Below are 17,490 nucleotides of genomic sequence, written 5' to 3' on the forward strand. Positions count from 1 at the left end.
ACATGGTCAGATGGGAAAAGAGCCCTCTGGTTTCTCTAAATAGAAAAGATTAGAGTGGGGCAGGACAGAAGACAGGGCACCCATTGGGGCAGTGGCAGCAGAGATGAAGGTGGCTTGCACCAAGGCAGTGGCCATGCAAGTAGGGAGAAGTGGACAGGCTGGAGAGCTCCAAGGAGTTAAGTCGACTCAAGGTAAGAGTCAAGGGCGATATTTGGTGTCTAGTCAGGACACCTGAGTTGACGGTGAGGAAGAACAGGTTGGGTGTGGAAGGAAAGATAGGGATGATGTCATCATTTTCTTTTGATTCTGTTGGGTTTGGATCATTCTTTGTGTTTGGATTAATGATGATTATGACATCTAAAGGACAGTGTCATCTCACCTCTATTCAATGGGAGGAAGGCCATGAATTCCAATTCATTGAATGGTGAGCCCTCACAGATTAACCAGACAGAGGGGATGAAATCAGAAACTAGGGATGCTTGTGATACAAACCATGGTTATTAAGTCTGTAAAGTTCTCAGTATAGAGACAATATAGGACTAAGTCAGTCTGGGGAGGGGGTCACCTCTGGTTCCACTCTCACAGGACATTATTAATTATAATTAGGAGGTAGTTTGGATGAGTCTTATCAGTACAAAACTCTCATCCCTGCCCAGCTTTACTATCTAGAAGACTCTCTGACACTGGAAACTGTATTGACTGTTCTCGTTCTCTATGAATTGGGTGGGTACCCTGGGAATGACCTAAGCAGAGTGCCAGAAGAGTGACAAGGGCAATTGTGGCACCTCTTCCTCCCTCCTCCCAGGTAGAGTGGAGGGAAGGAGCTTGGCTGGGCTGCCATTTTTCACTGTATACCTTCTGCTGCTCCAAACAGAAGACCCAGGAGGCCTTCTTTCACTTTAGGAGGGCCTGTTGAGGTCACAGCCTTTGTCCTTCTCCAGAGCACTTACAGCATCATCACAGTTGGGTTGTTCTTTCAAATGAAAAATAAAGTATGTGGTCTTAGATGTGAGGGTTTCTTGGGTCACACACCCCATGTGGGGAGACCAGCAGAGATATGAAAAGCCCGTCGGGGTGTAACTGAGACGTTAGTCATGTGTGGATGGTAGTCCCTGCCGCTAGATCCTGCTGAATAGCTTGTTCCACTCAAGCCCTTCCCAGCTGGGGCCCTCTAGGCTGACTCCCAGCCGATGGTGTCCCTTCTAATCCTTGCTGCTCCTCAGCCCAGAGGAAGAGCTGGGCCCTACTGTGGTTTCCCTGGTGCCCTGGGCTAAGGCAAGAGATAAACTGGACCCTTGGGGGCTAGTCCTCCAGATCTTCCCCTGGCAGAGGGAAAATTGTGCAACTGTACCTTGTCCCAAACCAACAGGTGTTTGCTCAGAGAGCCAGGGTGCTGCTGAGAAGAGCCAGAGGCCATCTGTGTCCATGAGAACAGTCAGTGGGACTTGGGTCCCCTCTGTGAAACCTCTAGCCTGCAGTCCGTGACCTTCTCAGTGTTCTGGGACAAAGGTCTCTGGAGAGTCAGAGCCATGAGTCAGGAGGGGACCAGAAGCTGGCTCTGCCTCCACACTCTCTCCTCTCTGGACCTGGGTTGGCTCCTCACCCTCCCCTCCCACCCTTGTCTTCCTCGGACAGTAAGCCAGACAGACTGCTTTGTGAGCCTCTGGCTGCCCACCACCTCTCATAAGAGGCTGAGGACTAGGACCATTTCCAACTGCCGAAACCCAGAGTGGAATGAAACCTTCAAGTTCCAGATCCAGACCCAAGTGAAGGTGAGACGTGGGGGACAGCACCTGCCTGCCCTGCTTGCTATTCCCCTCCTTGCCTGCTTGTCCTTCTCTTTGATCATGTGCCTTCTTATGACTATCTGTCTTTCTTTCTTTTTTTAATTAATTTTTGTTGGAGTATAGTTGCTTTACAATGTTGTGTTAGTTTCTTGCTGTACAGCAAAGTAAATCAGTTATACGTATACATATATCCCCTCTTTTTTAGATTTCCTTCCCACTTAGGTCACCACAGAGCACTGAGTAGAGTTCCCCGTGCTATACAGTAGGTTCTCATTACTTATCTATTTTATCTATAGTAGTGTGTATATGTCAGTCCCAATTTCCCACTTCATCCCACCCACCTTCCCCCCTTAGTAACCATAAGTTTGTTCTCTACATCTGTGACTCTATTTCTTCTTTGCAAATAAGTTCATCTCTACTGTTTTTCTAGATTGCACGTATAAGTGATATTATACTATATTTCTTTTTCTCTTTCTGACTTCACTCTGACAGTTTCTAGGTCCATCCACGTCTCTGCATATGGCACTATTTCATTCCTTTTTATGGCTGAGTAATATTCCATTGTATATATGTACCACATCTTCTTTATCCATTCCTCTGTTGATGGATATTTAGGTTGTTTCCATGTCCTGGCTATCGTAAATAGTGCTGCAATGAACATTGGGGTGGATGCATCCTTTCGAATTATGGTCTTCTCTGGATATATACCTAGGAATGGGATTGCTAGGTCATACAGTAGCTCTATTTTTAGTTTTTTAAAGAACCTCCATACTGTTCTCCATAGTGACTATAGCAATTTACATTCCCACCAACAGTGTAAGAGGGTTCCCCTTTCTCCACACCTTCTCCAGCATTTATCGTTTTTAGACTTTTTGATGATGGCTATTCCGACTGGTGTGAAATGATACCTCATTGCAGTTTTGATTTGCATTTCTCTAATAATTAGAGATGTTGAACACTTTTTCTTGTGCTTTATGGCCATCTCTATGTCTTCTTTGGAGAAATGTCTATTTAGATCTTCTGCCCATTTTTTGATTGGGTTGTTTAGTTTTTTTTGGTTTTTTTCTTTTTTTTTTATTGAGCTGCATGAGCAGTTGATATATTTTGGAGATTAATCCCTTGTCAGTTGCTTCATTTGCAAATATTTTCTCCCATTCTGAAGGTTGTCTTTTCGTTTTGTTTATGGTTTCCTTTGCTGTGCAAAAGGTTTTAAGTTTAATTAGGCCCCATTTGTTTATTTTTGTTTTTGTTTTCATTACTCTAGGAGGTGGATTGAAAAAGATCTTGCTGTGATTTATGTCAGAGAATGTTCTGCCTACATTTTCCTCCAAGAGTTTTATAGTATCCAGCCTTAGGTCTTTCATCCATTTTGAGTTTATTTTTGTGTATGGTTTTAGGGAGTGTTCTAATTTCATTCTTTTACATGTAGCTGTCCAGTTGTCCCAGCCCCAGTTATTGAAGAGACTGTCTTTTCTCCATTGTATATTCTTGCCTCTTTTGTCATAGGTTAGGTGGCCATAAGTGCATGGGTTTATTTCAGGACTTTCTATCCTGTTCCATTGATCTATATTTCTGTTTTTGTGCCAGTACCATACTGTTTTGGTTACTGTGACTTTGTAGTATAATGACTATTTGTATTTTTTAAATAAATAAATAAATTTGTTTGTTTATTTATTATTTTGGCTGCATTTGGTCCTTGTTGCTGTGTGCAGGCTTTCTCTAGTTGCAGCGAGTGGGGGCTACTCTTCATTACGGTGTGCAGACTTCTCATTGCGGTGGTTTCTCTTGTTGCGGAGCACGGGCTCTAGGCATGCAGACTTCAGTAGTTGTGGCACGCAGGCTCAATAGTCGTGGCTTGCGGGCTCCGGAGCGCAGGCTCAGCAGTTGCGCCACACAGGCTTAACTGCTCCATGGCATGTGGGATCTTCTCAGACCAGGGATCGAACCTGTGTCCCCTGCATCAGCAGGCAGATTCTTAACCACTGCATCACCAGGGAAGTCCCTACTTGTCTTCCTTTCTACCAACTTCTTGTCCTCCTATCAACCTGTCTCCCCACTCACCCACTCCTTCCTTCTGCCTGTCTCACGCTTGTCCCTCTAGGCATACTTATCCTTCTACCCTCTTTCCTGTTTCTCTTGTCCTTCTACCTAATTGTCACTGGAACTGGATGTCTCCTGCCCCAAAATAGAGTGTGTTTCCAGTATATTCCAGAACATACTCCAAGCAGGAGAATATAGAGAACAGCCATTCTACTCACTAGGTCCGAGACCAGTCTAATTCCGGCCAGAGGGCTTTCCCTATCTTAAATCCTTTTTAGATGGCTTTATTATTTCTAATTCCTTGGGTGTGTGTTCTTCATTTGTTGAGTTGCTGTTTCATGGTATTTGTCTTCTTCAGATATATGGTGACTCTAAGTTGAGCTCACATCTCCTGAGGGAGAGTCCTCTCTTGAACATCCTGAGTTGTGACAGCTTCAGCAGGGTGCCCTTAAGACAAGCTTGGGCTCATCATGGAGGTATCAAACCCAGTCTTGAGGCATTTGAGGCTTGACAGCTCCATCAAGCTTACTGCTTTCATATTTTAGGGATGCTTCTCCATTCTGAGTTAATAACATATCCTTTTTGTTTTCAAGAAGGGCTTTATATTTATTGTTTTAAAAATATCTTTTCTATCATATATATGGTTTTTGGTGAGAAAGGGGGATTTCAGTTTGGGCTCAGCCTACCATCTTGAAACCAGAATTCGTGTTTCTTTTGCCTGAAGATCTATGGGGCTGCTGGGTTGGTTCAGGGACATACCTGGTTTCTGGTCATTACAAAGTCAACAGATCTCATTCAGCTGGGAACCCCCAAAACCACCTCATGTCCACTAGATAGGGACCAAAGAGGCAAACCCAGCCCCAACCTACATCTCTCAGGATCCTTGGAAAAAGTGGCCTCAGAGGCCAATCCATGTCACCTAAAATCATTGACCTTAGAGTTCAGCCAGATGACAGGGTAGCTGCTCCATCCTTGACATACTGCTTTGGGACCATCCATGAGACCTCTTTAGGGGCTGATGAGCCAAAGGATGGAGTTCCAATACGTCATCCCAACCCAATCAAACCCTCTATAATCTTTGCCACATCACTCCTCTGGAGTGTGAAGATGTTAGCTTCCCTTAGCTTGGATTTCTAGTGCCAAAGGAACTGTCTTCAGCTCCTGGGTCCCAATGCCGGATACATTCTATGACTTGACAGGGGTCTTGTCTGCTGTGCCCTTCCATCTCTCCCCCAGGTGAAATGAAATCCCTCACACTTCACAAGCCCCTGCCAAGCTTGCAAAAGAGCAAAATTTCCCAGTAGGAGAATCAGAGAAGAAGGGCAGGAAGGCTTCAGAGAGTTACAAAGAAGGGAATAGACACTTTCCTCTCTTAATTCATGTCCCTACAGATGTCCCTCACACCTGAGCTGTGCTGGTCCCCATCCCTCAGACCCACCTCCTCACTAGGACTGAGGTCAGGCCTCTCATCCTGGGAATGGGTTGAGGTAACCTTGGTAACCAGATTTGCACCCTCCGTTCTCCCCTAGAACGTGCTAGAGCTGAGCATCTGTGATGAAGACACGGTGACACCAGATGACCATTTCTTGACAGTTCTCTATGACCTCACCAAGCTCTGCTTCCGAGAGAAAACCCACATGAATTTCCCACTCAACACAGAGGTGAATGCAGGTGCCCCAGCCCTCAGCCTCCTCCTTCACGAGGGCAGCTGTTTATTCCTATGATGCTGTTCTATGGGATCCTCTCTCTGTAGCCACGTCAGAAGATAGCACTGCTGTTCAAATCCCAGCGCTCTGGCTTACTATCAATAGCTCTGTGACCCTGCAGAAATTACTTAATTCCTCTGAGTTCTGTTTCCTCGTCTATACAATAGTGATAGTAATACCTACCACACAGGGTCACTGTGAGACTTAAATGAGAATACAAAATTAAGGCATGTAGCACTGTTCACAGTACAAAATGGAGACAGAATAAGTGTTGATTCCCTTTCTTTCCTTAGAGTCCTGCTTCTGGGATGGTCCCAGGGGACAAAGGACAGATAAGGATAAAGGAGTGCAAATCTTCAAATCAGAGAAAGTCAGAGCTGAAAAGGCCCAGGATGTTATCAATTCATTCAACAAGTATTTGAATGCCCTATGGGCCAGGCACTGTTCCATGCAGTGGCGACACCTCAGGGACAAGCATCCCTGCCCTCACCTGGCTTATACTCTGTGGGGAAATTAAGGTCCAGTGAGGGAGGTCATGACTTCCTGAAGTTACACAGCAAGAGATGCAAAGCAGTAGCTGAAGGAAGGGGCTCCAAGCCTTCAGAGTTGAGTTTGCTGGGGGCAATATCTCCCTTGCCCCAGGCCCTGAGCCCCTTGGGGAAGAAGGAGAGCAATGGAAGCTGGAGGGAGAAGATGAAAGGAAAATGTTCTGGGGCAGAGAGATTTACCTGCTGGGTCTAGGGGTCAACTCCACACCCTGACCCTCCCCTGGGTGTTCAGTGATGTTCCTGATATCAAAGACTTGGGGACAGAGGGAGGCAGAGGGGACAAAAAGAGCCAGGAGCAGCTGCCCCCACACCAAGACAGCAGGACCGCCGTGTGCGAAGGGCAGGGGCAGGTCCACAGGGTCTCCTGGGATGGCACAGGATCCTGGTCTGCAGAGAGGTGTAGGCACAGCTCACAACTGCAGTCTCCTCCTCCCCCTGCAGGGCATGGAGGAGCTGGAGGTGGAGTTCCTGCTGGAGGAGAGGTGAGTAGGACCCAATCCCCCAGGATTCCACCAAGGTCCTGACCCCAAAGCATCTTCTGGGCACAGGCATTGTACAGCTGGGTCCTCCTTTCTGCAGTTCCCCACCCCCACTTCTACTCCCACCCCTGATGCTCCTCACTGTGCATGCACAGGGAGATCAGCTCGGTGCTTTGTGACCGCCTGGAGGGGTGGGATGGGGAGGGTGGGAGGGAGGGAGACGCAGGAGGGAAGGGATGTGGGAACAGATGTATATGTATGACTGACTCACTTTGTTATAAAGCAGAAACTAATAAAAAATGCAAAAAAAAAAAAAAAACAGGAAAAAAAAAAAAAGAAGAATCACTTGGGAACTTCTAAATCCCGTAAGTGCCTGCGTCCCACCCCTTCTCATCCAGGCCTACTGATGTCAGTATTGCTTTAAAGATCTAGTACTCTGGCCAGATCACCTGCCTCAGCTCCCCAGCATTTCTGAGAGTGGCCTCTGGGAAGACTTCCTGCCACCATGGGGATGGGGCCTTCTTGAGGCCATGCTGAGAAAGAGGTCAGGACCAAGGCGTCTCCTCCTGGACCCAGGACTGTTAGAACAAACTCCTCCAAACCCTGGCCTGAAGCAGAGGCCATGCCCCTCTGCAGCCAACTCTGGAACCAAGTCAAGGGGAGGCTCAGGACAGAGATGTGGGGTTATTTCTCACCATGTCCAGTTAAGAAAAAGGTCCAGCGTCCTGGAGGTATGACTATGCCATGGACTCAAGTGGAATTGGGTCACAGAGCTGGAGTGTGGGAAGAAGAGGACACAGAGAGAGAAAGGAAAGGAAAGGGCGGTGAGGGAGGGGAGTAGGGCCGCTGCCGGGAGGGGACAAGCCTGCCCTGGGGCAGCAGTGTGCCTTGTGATTGGGAAACCAGCTTCTTAACCCTGGCAGAACTGAGTCCCCTGGACTTATGATCAGCCCAGGGACAGGGGGACAATGAGAGGCAGGAACTAGAACAAGAGGGCTTGTCAAATTCCACCCAGAGAATCCTCTGCATAGGGGGTCTTGGAACTATTTGAGGTGCCTCATTAAAATCAACTTAAATTAAAATTTAAATTAAATTTGACAAATTAAAATCAACTTTATTTGTTTCACATTAAAGAAAATCTGGGCTCTCTCCTTCAGTTCTTGGTTTGATGGGACTTTTAGGGGGAAAAACATTCCTTGGGTGAATGAGAAAGTGGCTTACAAAATGAAATACGTCAGCATTGGTCATCAGAGTTGATCTGGAAACACAGTCCTCTTGGGCTTAATTTTGACCATGGAGGCTGTGGACTCCCCTAGGCGAATTGTAACCTTGGAGGCTTTCTCAGCTTTGTAACACAAGGACATTTCACACTCACCAGGCCCCTCTCTAGCTGGGTCAAAACTATTTGTTAAATGTGCAAATTAAATAGGATGAGTCAGTTTTGCTACCAGAACTGTTTACATCTGCTCGCGATGGGGGGCTCTGGCCTTTTCCTGCAACCTGTTTATCCTCATAACTCCATGCAGTTGCATCTGGATGGACATAAAGAACAGCCATCCTTTAAGGAAGAAAAAGAAAAGAAACTCTCCTACTCCCTCTAACCTATAAATCTTTTTTTTTTCTGGACATTCTATTTAAAATGTATGCCAGTTTTCTCCTTGACAATCTGCAGATCTAAGGTTTCTTAAGCCAATATTTTTCACAAGGATTAAGAAGGCTCTGCTATCTCCTTATTGACCCTACGTAGGTTTTTCGTCACCTTTGTGAGAAATCAGTCAAAAATGATATGACTTAGAGAATAGACTTGTGTTTGCCAAGGGGAAGAGGGGGTAGGGGAGGGTTGGATTGGGAATTTGGAATTAGCAGGTGCAAACTATTGTATATAGGATGGATAAACAACAAGGTCCTACTGTATAGCACAGGGAACTATATTCAATATCCTGTGATAAACCATAATGGAGAAGAATATGAAAAAGAATGTATATAACTGAGTCACTTTGCTGCACAGTAGAAATTAACACAATGTTGTAAATCAACTATACTTCAATAAAATAAATTTTTAGAAAGAACGATATGACTGACCAGGAGTTCTCGTTTTGTTTTTCAGCCCCTCTCCACCTGAGAGTCTCATCACCAATGGCGTGCTGGTGGTAATTGTCCTTCCAGGCTCCTGTGGCTCCAGAGGCCACCTGTGGCTGCTGCTCTTGGAAACAGAACTGTGGGGGGGTGGTGGAAACCAGGCCCAACTTGGGCCCTTGTCCCAGAGCTCACTAGGAATCAGACTAACTGAAGCCAGACAAAGGGGTTGCGGGCAGTGGTGGGGGCAGCAGCTGGGCTCCTGCTCCTGGGGAGGAAACACCTGGACCAGCATCCCATCTCCTAAAACGATGACCTCAGGAACCTCCCTAATAAAGCACCCACTCTCAGAATCAGTCTCGTCCCATTTTCCCCCAACTCCAATCTCTCTATAAGCACAAATTCAGAATTAAAAAGATTTTCATAATTAGGCTGTTGGTACAGCCATTTCAATTAGATGCATCTAAAGCCTCAGGATTCAAGGAAATCTCTCCCCCAAAAATCAGTCTTTGGGAGTTTGTGGCCTGGTAGAGCATCCCGGGCAGCTTGTGCTCAAAATGACCTCCCCTTCCTTTGTTTCAGTCTCGACAAATGTCCTGCCTGGAGGTTCATGCAGAATCCAGGAGACAGAAGAACAGGAAAAGTGAGCCCTTTGACTACCTCTGCCTGCTGGGGGGGTGGGGAGGGCAGTGCCACTTCCCAAACCTGTCAACACCAGAGTTGGCTGCTCCATGGCTGCCCTGGGCTCCATGGGGAACCAAAAGCTTAGTTGAGACTCCTTGGGATCGCTTCACCCTCAGGGGTCATTAACCACTGTCCTCCCCCTGCTCTAAAAAGGGCTCCCTCTTCAGGTGCCCACAAGACTCTCAGAGTTTCCCGGGCTTGATGAACGCCCTGGACCAGGGGTCAGTGACACAGCACTGCTCATCTGTCCACACCAGTCTTCGCCTGCCAGATGGGGGATTCCCTGGGTCTAGAGCAGTGGTCAGCACCCAGGGCAGGAGGGCCCCGACAACACCCAAGTCCCCTCTAGCTGCACCCCTTCCTCTAGTCAGACTGCAATTCATGGAGTCCTAGCATTTTATAGCTGGCAGGGACCTAAGAGATCCACAAATACGCGACTCTCCCTCTCACCACTCCACCCCATCCCCCCCATGCAAGGCTTCCAGCCCTGTCTGCAGAGAGGAGAGCGGCACAGCCCCACTGGCATGGGGGAGGGAGGGGAAAGGAAGAGGCTCTGCCCCCAAATTGGCAGCAAGGAGAGGGCCTGCTTTCAGTGAAGTGGGAAGGTAACTTCGGGGCACCTTGTGGAGGAGCAGAACCTAGGAGGACTAGTCCAGAAAACTCAGCCTCTCAGAACACACACACACACACACACACACACACGCACGCACGCACACACACACACACCCTTGTAAAAACGCAGATTCCTGGGCCCCACCTGGCCCTTCAGAATGAGACTCTCTGGGGCATTTTAACCAGTGCCCTCAGTAATTCTAAACCCCTGTCCTGGGTGCCTCCCCTAGGCCTCTTACTGGGCAGAGCTGGGGTGGGAAGTGGGAGGCTTCCCCGGGGTCTTAGCCCTCTCGTCCTCTCTTCCAGTGAAGGACCTCCTGGTGACAGTGACAGAGTCCTTCGAGCACACCCAGCACATCTCACACTGCCTGGAGCCCTGCGGCCCAAACCCTGCCTGCTTCCACTACCCCAAGTACTTCCAGCCCCAGGTCCACGTTGAGGTGCCCAAGAGCAAGTGGAACTCTGCAGTAGTAGGATGCGGCAATAGGGGGTTAGGGGCTGGTTCAGAAGCGAGTTGGGAGGAGCCCCTCCCCTCACAAAACCGCCCATCCTTCCAGCTTTGCTGCTGCGGTGCGTACAAGAACGGCCCTGTGTGCCAGCCCATGGATTGCTTCCCTGACAGCCAGGCGGTGACCCTGCCTGTGGTGAGGGCCTGGGTCTGGGAAGGGGTCCCTGAGCAGCGTAGCCTGGAGTGCCTGTGGAAGGGAGACGGGAAGAGCCTGGGGGGTCCAGGGGGGAGCATGGCTCGTGGCGGGTCTCTCAGGCAGGGTATAGGAGTCTTGGGGGATAGGAGACTGCTGAGCTGCAGCGTGGAGCCAAAGACACGGTGTAGAAACTGAGCCAGGTCGGGGGCGAGGGACGTCCAGAAGAGAACCTGTGTGCGCATGCGTGGGCGGGGCGCTGCATGCGCTAAGTCAAGCGCCCCGGGGTGCGGGGCGGAGGGGGCACCGTGTGGTGAGTCTCCACTTATTTGGTTGGGACCACTTGGCTCTGAACTGTCATCCCTGACAAACTTTTCATCTTTCAATTCCCAGAACAAGAATTGTGAATTACACATGAAGTCTACACCCTGGTAAAGTGCCCTCTTTCCGTCTGTCCCTCTGACTTATTTATCTTTAGGGACTTAAAGTGGTATCTTGTTGTGGTGTTGATTTGCATTTCCCTGATGGCCAGGGATGTTGAGCATCTTTTCACAGGCTTATGGACCATTTGTATATCTTCTTCAGAGAACTATCTATTCAAATCCTTTACCCATTTTTAAAGTGGGTGATTTGCCTTTTATTGTAAAAGTTCTTTGTACATTCTAGATATAAGCCCCTTGTCAGATATATGATTTCTAAATATTTTTCCTGTTCTGGAGACTGTCTTTCACATTCTTAATGGTGTTCTTTGAAGCACAGAAGTTTTCAGTTTTCAGTGTATGTATATTTTTTTCTTTTGTCACTTGTGCTTCTGGTGACATACTTAAAAAACCATTGCCTAATCGAAGGTCATGAAGATTTACTCCCATGTTTTCTTTTAAGAGTTTTATAGTTTTAGCTCTCAATTTGGGTCTATGATCAATTTTGAGTTAATTTGTATATACAGTGTGAAATAGGGGTCCAATTTCATTCTTTTGCATGTGGATATCCAGTTGTCACAGCATCATTTGGTGAAAAGACTGTTCTTTCCCCCTTTGAATTGTCCTGGTACCCTTGTTGAAAATCAAGTGACTGTAGTTTCCATTTACAATTTGATAGCTGTTTGTCCTTGGTCAAGTTATTAAGCCTCTCTAAATCTCAGTTTTTCTCACCTGTAAATTAGAGCAATACCAAGAGTACTGTCTCTCCTTGGGTTGCTTTGAGGATCCAGTGAGATAACACATGTGAAGAAATCAGTGATCTGCAAAGTGGGAAACTCAGAAAATATTAACAAATGTTATTATTATTGCTGTTTTATTATTCATTCCTTGTTGAGGCCAAGGGAAGATTTCCTCACAGCTGTGTCTGCAGACCTATACCAGACATGAAGGAAACATAATGGGAGAGCTCCCAGGCTCTGCCTTCAAGGAGATGTGACCTTTATAGTTACTCGGGTCACTAAGAATCAGGCTGGAAATTGTCAAGGTCCATTCTCCTGGAGTCACTGGGGAGCAGGGCCTTGGAGGATGCAAGGGATGTTGGTGGGCAGAAGGAGGAGGCTCAGAACCCAGACTACTCCTGGGCTCTGAGAGCCGATGGACCCTTCCAGGAAGTAGCAGGAGGTGAGGTTGGACAGATCAGGTGGGGGCTTGGATGCCAGGCCAGAAGCCTGGACTTGCTCACATCAGGGATGTGATAAAAAGAGGGCAAGCATTGGGCATGCTCTTCCTGCCCCACCCACCTTGCAGACCTGTGGGGGTGACAGGGTGAGATCAGGGATGTGAAGGGTTTTTGTCACACAGGATGACTTTTACTCTGGGAGCAGGAAAAGCTCACCAAGGAATATGAGCTCCATGAGAACAGGAACTTGTTTATCCAGCTCAGAAGAGCCCTACTGTAGAGCCTTATTCAGAGGGACTGGCCAAAAGGATCTCAGGGCCTCTTGTCACCCAAGTCTGGCCTTGGACTCTAGAAGGTGCCTGGGGGGAGCCTTTCAAGACTTTCCAGATCTCGTTGAAGAGGCAGAGGGTTCAGTGAGTCCCTAATTGTGTTAAGTACCTGCTTACAGTGCACCAGCTAAGGCTTTGGGGCTTTACATTTGTTATCTCATTAAGTGCTGAAGACAGTGCCAGGAGTTAAGCATGATTAGCCCCATTTTACAGATGAGAAAGCAGGGGCCCAAGGTCACAAAGGTGATTCCTGGCAGAACCAGGCTTCGAGCCTAGGTCCAACTGACCCTAAAGCCATGTCTTCTCCATGGAGGTGGAGTCTACAGACCCGCTCAGCCAGGGTCCTCTGTCTCCACAGCTCCAAGGCACTGGACGTGCGTCTAGGCTTCAGCCTGTGCCAGGCAGAGCTGGAGTTCTTGCAGAAGCGGAGGGTGGTGGTGGCTGAGGCGCTGAAGCAGGTGTTGCAGCTGGAGGAGGACCTGCAGGCAGATGAGGTGGGTGAGCAGAGGTCCGCTCAGAGCCCGGCTTGTCCTTCGAACACTGTGCCTGCCAACTGCCCCCTGCAGTCCCTCCCTTGCCCCAGGGCAGCCTCAGCACGGCCTTTCCTGGTGGCCCTTACTGCTGAGGTTCCAGGTGCCCAGGTGAGGGCTGTGCTGGCTGTGATTCAGTTGTGTGTTCGCAAAGGGCAGGAAGGGCAGAGTAGAGAGAAAGGAAGGAGCCCCAGCTGCTCCCCGTGCACTAACAGATCCTGAGATGATGAATGATGTCTTACCTACACGGGACAATGTGGCATCCTTTCCCCAGCCAGGAAAACACTGGAAGCTCCACCACCTCCCACGTTCTACACACCTCCACCCAAAAGGCCCTGGGCCTTTCATTCTTCAATTCTCCCTTCCCATAAATGTATGCACACATGCACACACACACACACACACACACGTACGCACACAGATACACACACACCCACAGAATGAACAGCATTGGGGGGCTGGAGAGAGGCAGCTTCCTCACGCAGGGCCAGCTTCTGCGCACAGGGTAGATGATGGTACCTTTGCCAGAGCCCTCTGTCACCTCCCTGGTAGGGGCTGAGGCTCACACTCCCCTGAGCAGCAGGTCAGCCCTCGGAGAGCTCGCACTTCAGAGGCCAACCACAGGTGTAGACAGAGACCTCATCCCTGAGGAGGGCTGTGATGGGACTTCGGCCGACAGTAGGCCTTACAGTCCCCACTCAGATGAAAACTGAGTGAGTCTTGGCAAAGACTCCACGCCTCGCTCTCCCATCTATAGGGAAACACACTGAGGACATCTTAAACCTAAGTAAACCCAGAGGTGACAACTGTGCTCCTTCCCACATCAAAAATCCATTTACTCCTGCTTTTACACATATGGTCTATAGGGACCACATATCATGTGCCAGGCCTGAGCCTGACATCAAGTGCCTCTACAGCAGGTGCTGATTTGCAACCATTAGGGAATCACACACTAGCTGGGGTCTTTTTTTTTTTTTTTTTTTTTTTTGCGGTATGCAGGCCTCTCACTGTTGCAGCCTCTCCCGTTGTGGAGCACAGGCTCCAGACACGCAGGCTCAGCGGCCATGGCTCACAGGCCCGGCCGCTCCGCGGCATGTGGGATCTTCCCGGACCAGGGCACGAACCCGTGTCCCCTGCATTGGCAGGCGGACTCTCAACCACTGCGCCACCAGGGAAGCCCAAGCTGGGGTCTTGAGTGAGCCACCCAGCCCTCTGGCCCCAGTTCATCATCTGTTAACTGAGAGCTAGATTAACAGCGCCAAGAACTCTTCCAGCCACGGCTTTCTCATTTACCAAGCCCGACACCAACCATTGGGTTTGGAACTAAGGTCCAGTTCTAGACCTACCAGGCGGCTTGACACTCTGTGAAAGGCAGTTTTCAGGTCACTCAGTCCCCACTCTCTGCTCTCTGTGGCCAGCTCTTCCTCTTCCACTGTTCTTTCTAAGCTCCTGTCTCTCCAAGTCTTCTCCTACCCAGCATTGCCCCAGCAGTCTGCCTCCATGTGCCCCCAGGTCCCACTGATAGCCATCATGGCCACCGGGGGTGGAATAAGATCCATGACTGCCATGTACGGCCACCTTCTGGGGCTGCAGAAGCTGAACGTCCTGAACTGTGCCAGCTACATCACTGGCCTGTCAGGGGCCACCTGGTAAGGAGCCGGGGGCCACCGTCTGGTGAAGCCCAGAGCAAGCAGCCAACAGGCTGGCCGGTGGGCGGGGGTGGGGTCTCTGGGAAGGCTCATCCGCCCGAAGTTAGAGTGACTCATGACACCTGGGCAGCTCTACCCCTCACAGCTGTGTGACCTTGGGACTGCAGCTGAACTTCTCTGAGTCTCATTTTCTGTATCTGTAAAGTGGGGATAGTAATAGCCCTGACCTCATGGGGTTGTTGTGAGATGCTCTCCCAGTACTGGGTACACCAGGGACACGTGTTGGTCATGACTCCATTACTATGGCAGGGTCCCAGGAGCGTGGCAGCCAGTTATGAGTGAACCGCTGATGCCACTGGTGCATCTCCCCAGCAGCTGCCCTCTCTCAGACTGTGCCAGGTCTCCCGCTGCTCTGGCTGCCACATTCCAGCCCACCCCCAGCCCTGCGTGCTCCCTCTGCCCTGCAGGCATCCTTGGGTTCCCCGTCCTCACTCTTGCTGGTGAGCAGGGAGAGTGAGCCCTCAGCTCACCCGACAGGTAAGGCCAGCGTGAGGCCGGCTTCTCCACAGGAGCCATGGCACCTGGGATTCACGATGCCGGTGGCGGCCCACAAAGATGTTGTAATTTCTTTTAGGTTCTTTATAAGAAACCTTCTAGGTTGAAGAAAGTGTTTTAATATATAGTAATATATCACTATATTTGTCTTTATACAACAGTCATAGAAGATAACTTTTAATATTTTTATGGTGGAAGGGGCCCACCGAAGTCATGATGCAGCCCTGGTCTAGGGTGACCCAGGCCTTGTGACCACCCACATCCTCTCAGCCAGGGCTGCATCTTATTCTGTGTGTAACTAGTGGGCCTCAGAGCCCTCAACGTCCCAAGCTGTGTCCCTCATCCTGGAGGGGCTCTGGGTAACTCTCATTTGAGGGGGTGGATGTGAGGAAAACCAAGGGTTCCTGGTGTACCAGAGGCCCCGAGGCTTCAGCCCAGGTGGGAGAGAAGGATAGCTGACGATTACCGGCATTGCCTCTGCACCGAGCACTGGGGTGACTGCTTCCAATGGACTATCTCATTTCCTCTTCACAAGAAGGCTATGAGGAAGATGTTGTCATTATGCTCATTTTACAGCTGGAGAAAGAAAGGAATGTGCCCAGGGTCACTCAGCTAATGAGCGGTAGAGCTGGGATTTCAACCCAGGCTGTCTGAGTCCAGGGCCCACCTTCTATTTTTTTGTCGGCGGGGGGGGGGGAGGGGGCCCACATTCTTAATCTCACCGATGAACCACTGCCCATGGGAAGTAGGTTAAGGAGATAAACCCGCTTGCACCAGGGTAGAGGGGCACCTGCACCCTCCTGGCCTACCTCTGGGCCAGGCAGGAAACTGGGAGGACCTCAGACCCAGTTGGGGTGGGGGTAGGGTGTCTCCTGGCCTGGGAAAGCACTGGGAAGGAGTTCTGTAAAATCAAAAGCAATCATTTGTAATGTTTTTTAAAGCTTTTTAAAGGTATGAAAGTAACAGCGTGAACCTTATGGAGAGCAGGGTCCTTTTTGTTGAAGAAATCTCCTGAAGGGAGAGGCTGCTGCTCAGACAGCTGTGCAGCTGTAGACCAGGTCCACTGTGGGGAGGGGGATTCCTGGGTGCTGTCCTGACCTAGTCTGAGAAAAGCCGGGTCCAGGCCAAGCAGAGGCAGACAGAGGCAAAGACCCAGGGCTAGGGGAATATCTATCTTTGTTTTACTCCTCCCCACTGCCCACATAGAAGTTAAGAAGAAGAAGGGAAGTAAGTCTTTAGCTGGCATCACAATTATGGGAATTAATGTGGCAGAGTGGGAAGAGTCCAGGATTTGGAATCAGCAAAGCCTGGGGTCAAATGCTGGCCCCAGCACTTACTTCGTGCCCGGTACTGTCCTAATCATTTTACATTGACTCACGTCATCTTCACAATAACGCTGTGAGGTAGGTACAGTTATCATCCTTCTCCCGAATCCACAGATGGGAAAACTGAGGTGAGGAGCAGTTAGGTACCTTTGCCCAGATCACATGGCTGGTGAGTGGCAGAGTCTGGTTTTGAACCCAGGAAGATCTGGGTCCAGAATCTTCACTGTTAAGCACTGTACTCCACCTGGCACATAGCAGGCAGTCAAGATATGGCAGCAATTGTGACTTCGAGTAAGAATGTTCTCCCCTCCCCAACCAGGCCTCACCCCATTTCCTCCAGGCTCCTCTCCTGGTGGGTGAGGGTTTCCCATGACCTGCCCACCTCCTTTCCTGCCAGGGTCCAGGGTCGATCAGACCAGGGCTGGCTCAGCTTTCTCAGCCACGCCTGTCTCTCTCCAGGACCATGGCTACCTTGTACCGTGACCCTGACTGGTCCTCCAAAAACCTGGAGCTTGCCATCCTCGAGGCGCGGAGGCACGTAGTCAAGGACAAGATGCCCACTCTGTCCCCAGATAAGCTCCTCAAATTCCAGGAGGAGCTGCAGCAGCGCAAGCAGGAAGGCTACAAAGTCACCTTCACAGACTTCTGGGGCCTGCTGGTCGAGGCCTGTCTGGGGGACGAGGTAGGTGCTCAGCTTCCTCTGGGGCCCAACTCAGCCAGGGCTGATGCCCAGCCTTCCGCCTTCACTGGGGCACCGGGAGGTACATCACAGCAGGAGGGAGTTAGGTTAGACCTGCAGATGCACCCTTGGGCCTTAAGAAGCATGAGGCATCAGAACGCATGATGCACGCAGATGGTGGGATTGTCTTCCCGAGTCCCTTTAGAGTATGACTGAGACCCTCACATCAGGGGTGGCTTAGGTGCAACCTT

The 17,490-nt window shown here is 49.7% G+C and overlaps 1 protein-coding gene across 1 annotated transcript in view; it reads left to right on the top strand.

The window, feature by feature from the left end:
• The window catches only part of PLA2G4E (phospholipase A2 group IVE), a gene marked incomplete at its 5' end in the record, with an annotated part of 43,661 nt that overhangs the window by 10,470 nt on the left and 15,701 nt on the right, over positions 1–17,490 (top strand). Inside the window, 11 exon segments of the mRNA XM_082618713.1 lie at positions 1,636–1,772; positions 5,357–5,488; positions 6,523–6,563; positions 8,668–8,710; positions 9,219–9,279; positions 10,239–10,399; positions 10,490–10,576; positions 10,967–11,004; positions 12,860–12,995; positions 14,544–14,680; positions 17,020–17,242. Of these exon segments, the coding sequence (XP_082474839.1) occupies positions 1,636–1,772; positions 5,357–5,488; positions 6,523–6,563; positions 8,668–8,710; positions 9,219–9,279; positions 10,239–10,399; positions 10,490–10,576; positions 10,967–11,004; positions 12,860–12,995; positions 14,544–14,680; positions 17,020–17,242 (1,196 nt within the window).

Source organism: Mesoplodon mirus (genome assembly GCF_964341445.2).
Source record: "Mesoplodon mirus genome assembly, chromosome: 4".
NCBI lineage: Eukaryota > Metazoa > Chordata > Mammalia > Artiodactyla > Ziphiidae > Mesoplodon > Mesoplodon mirus.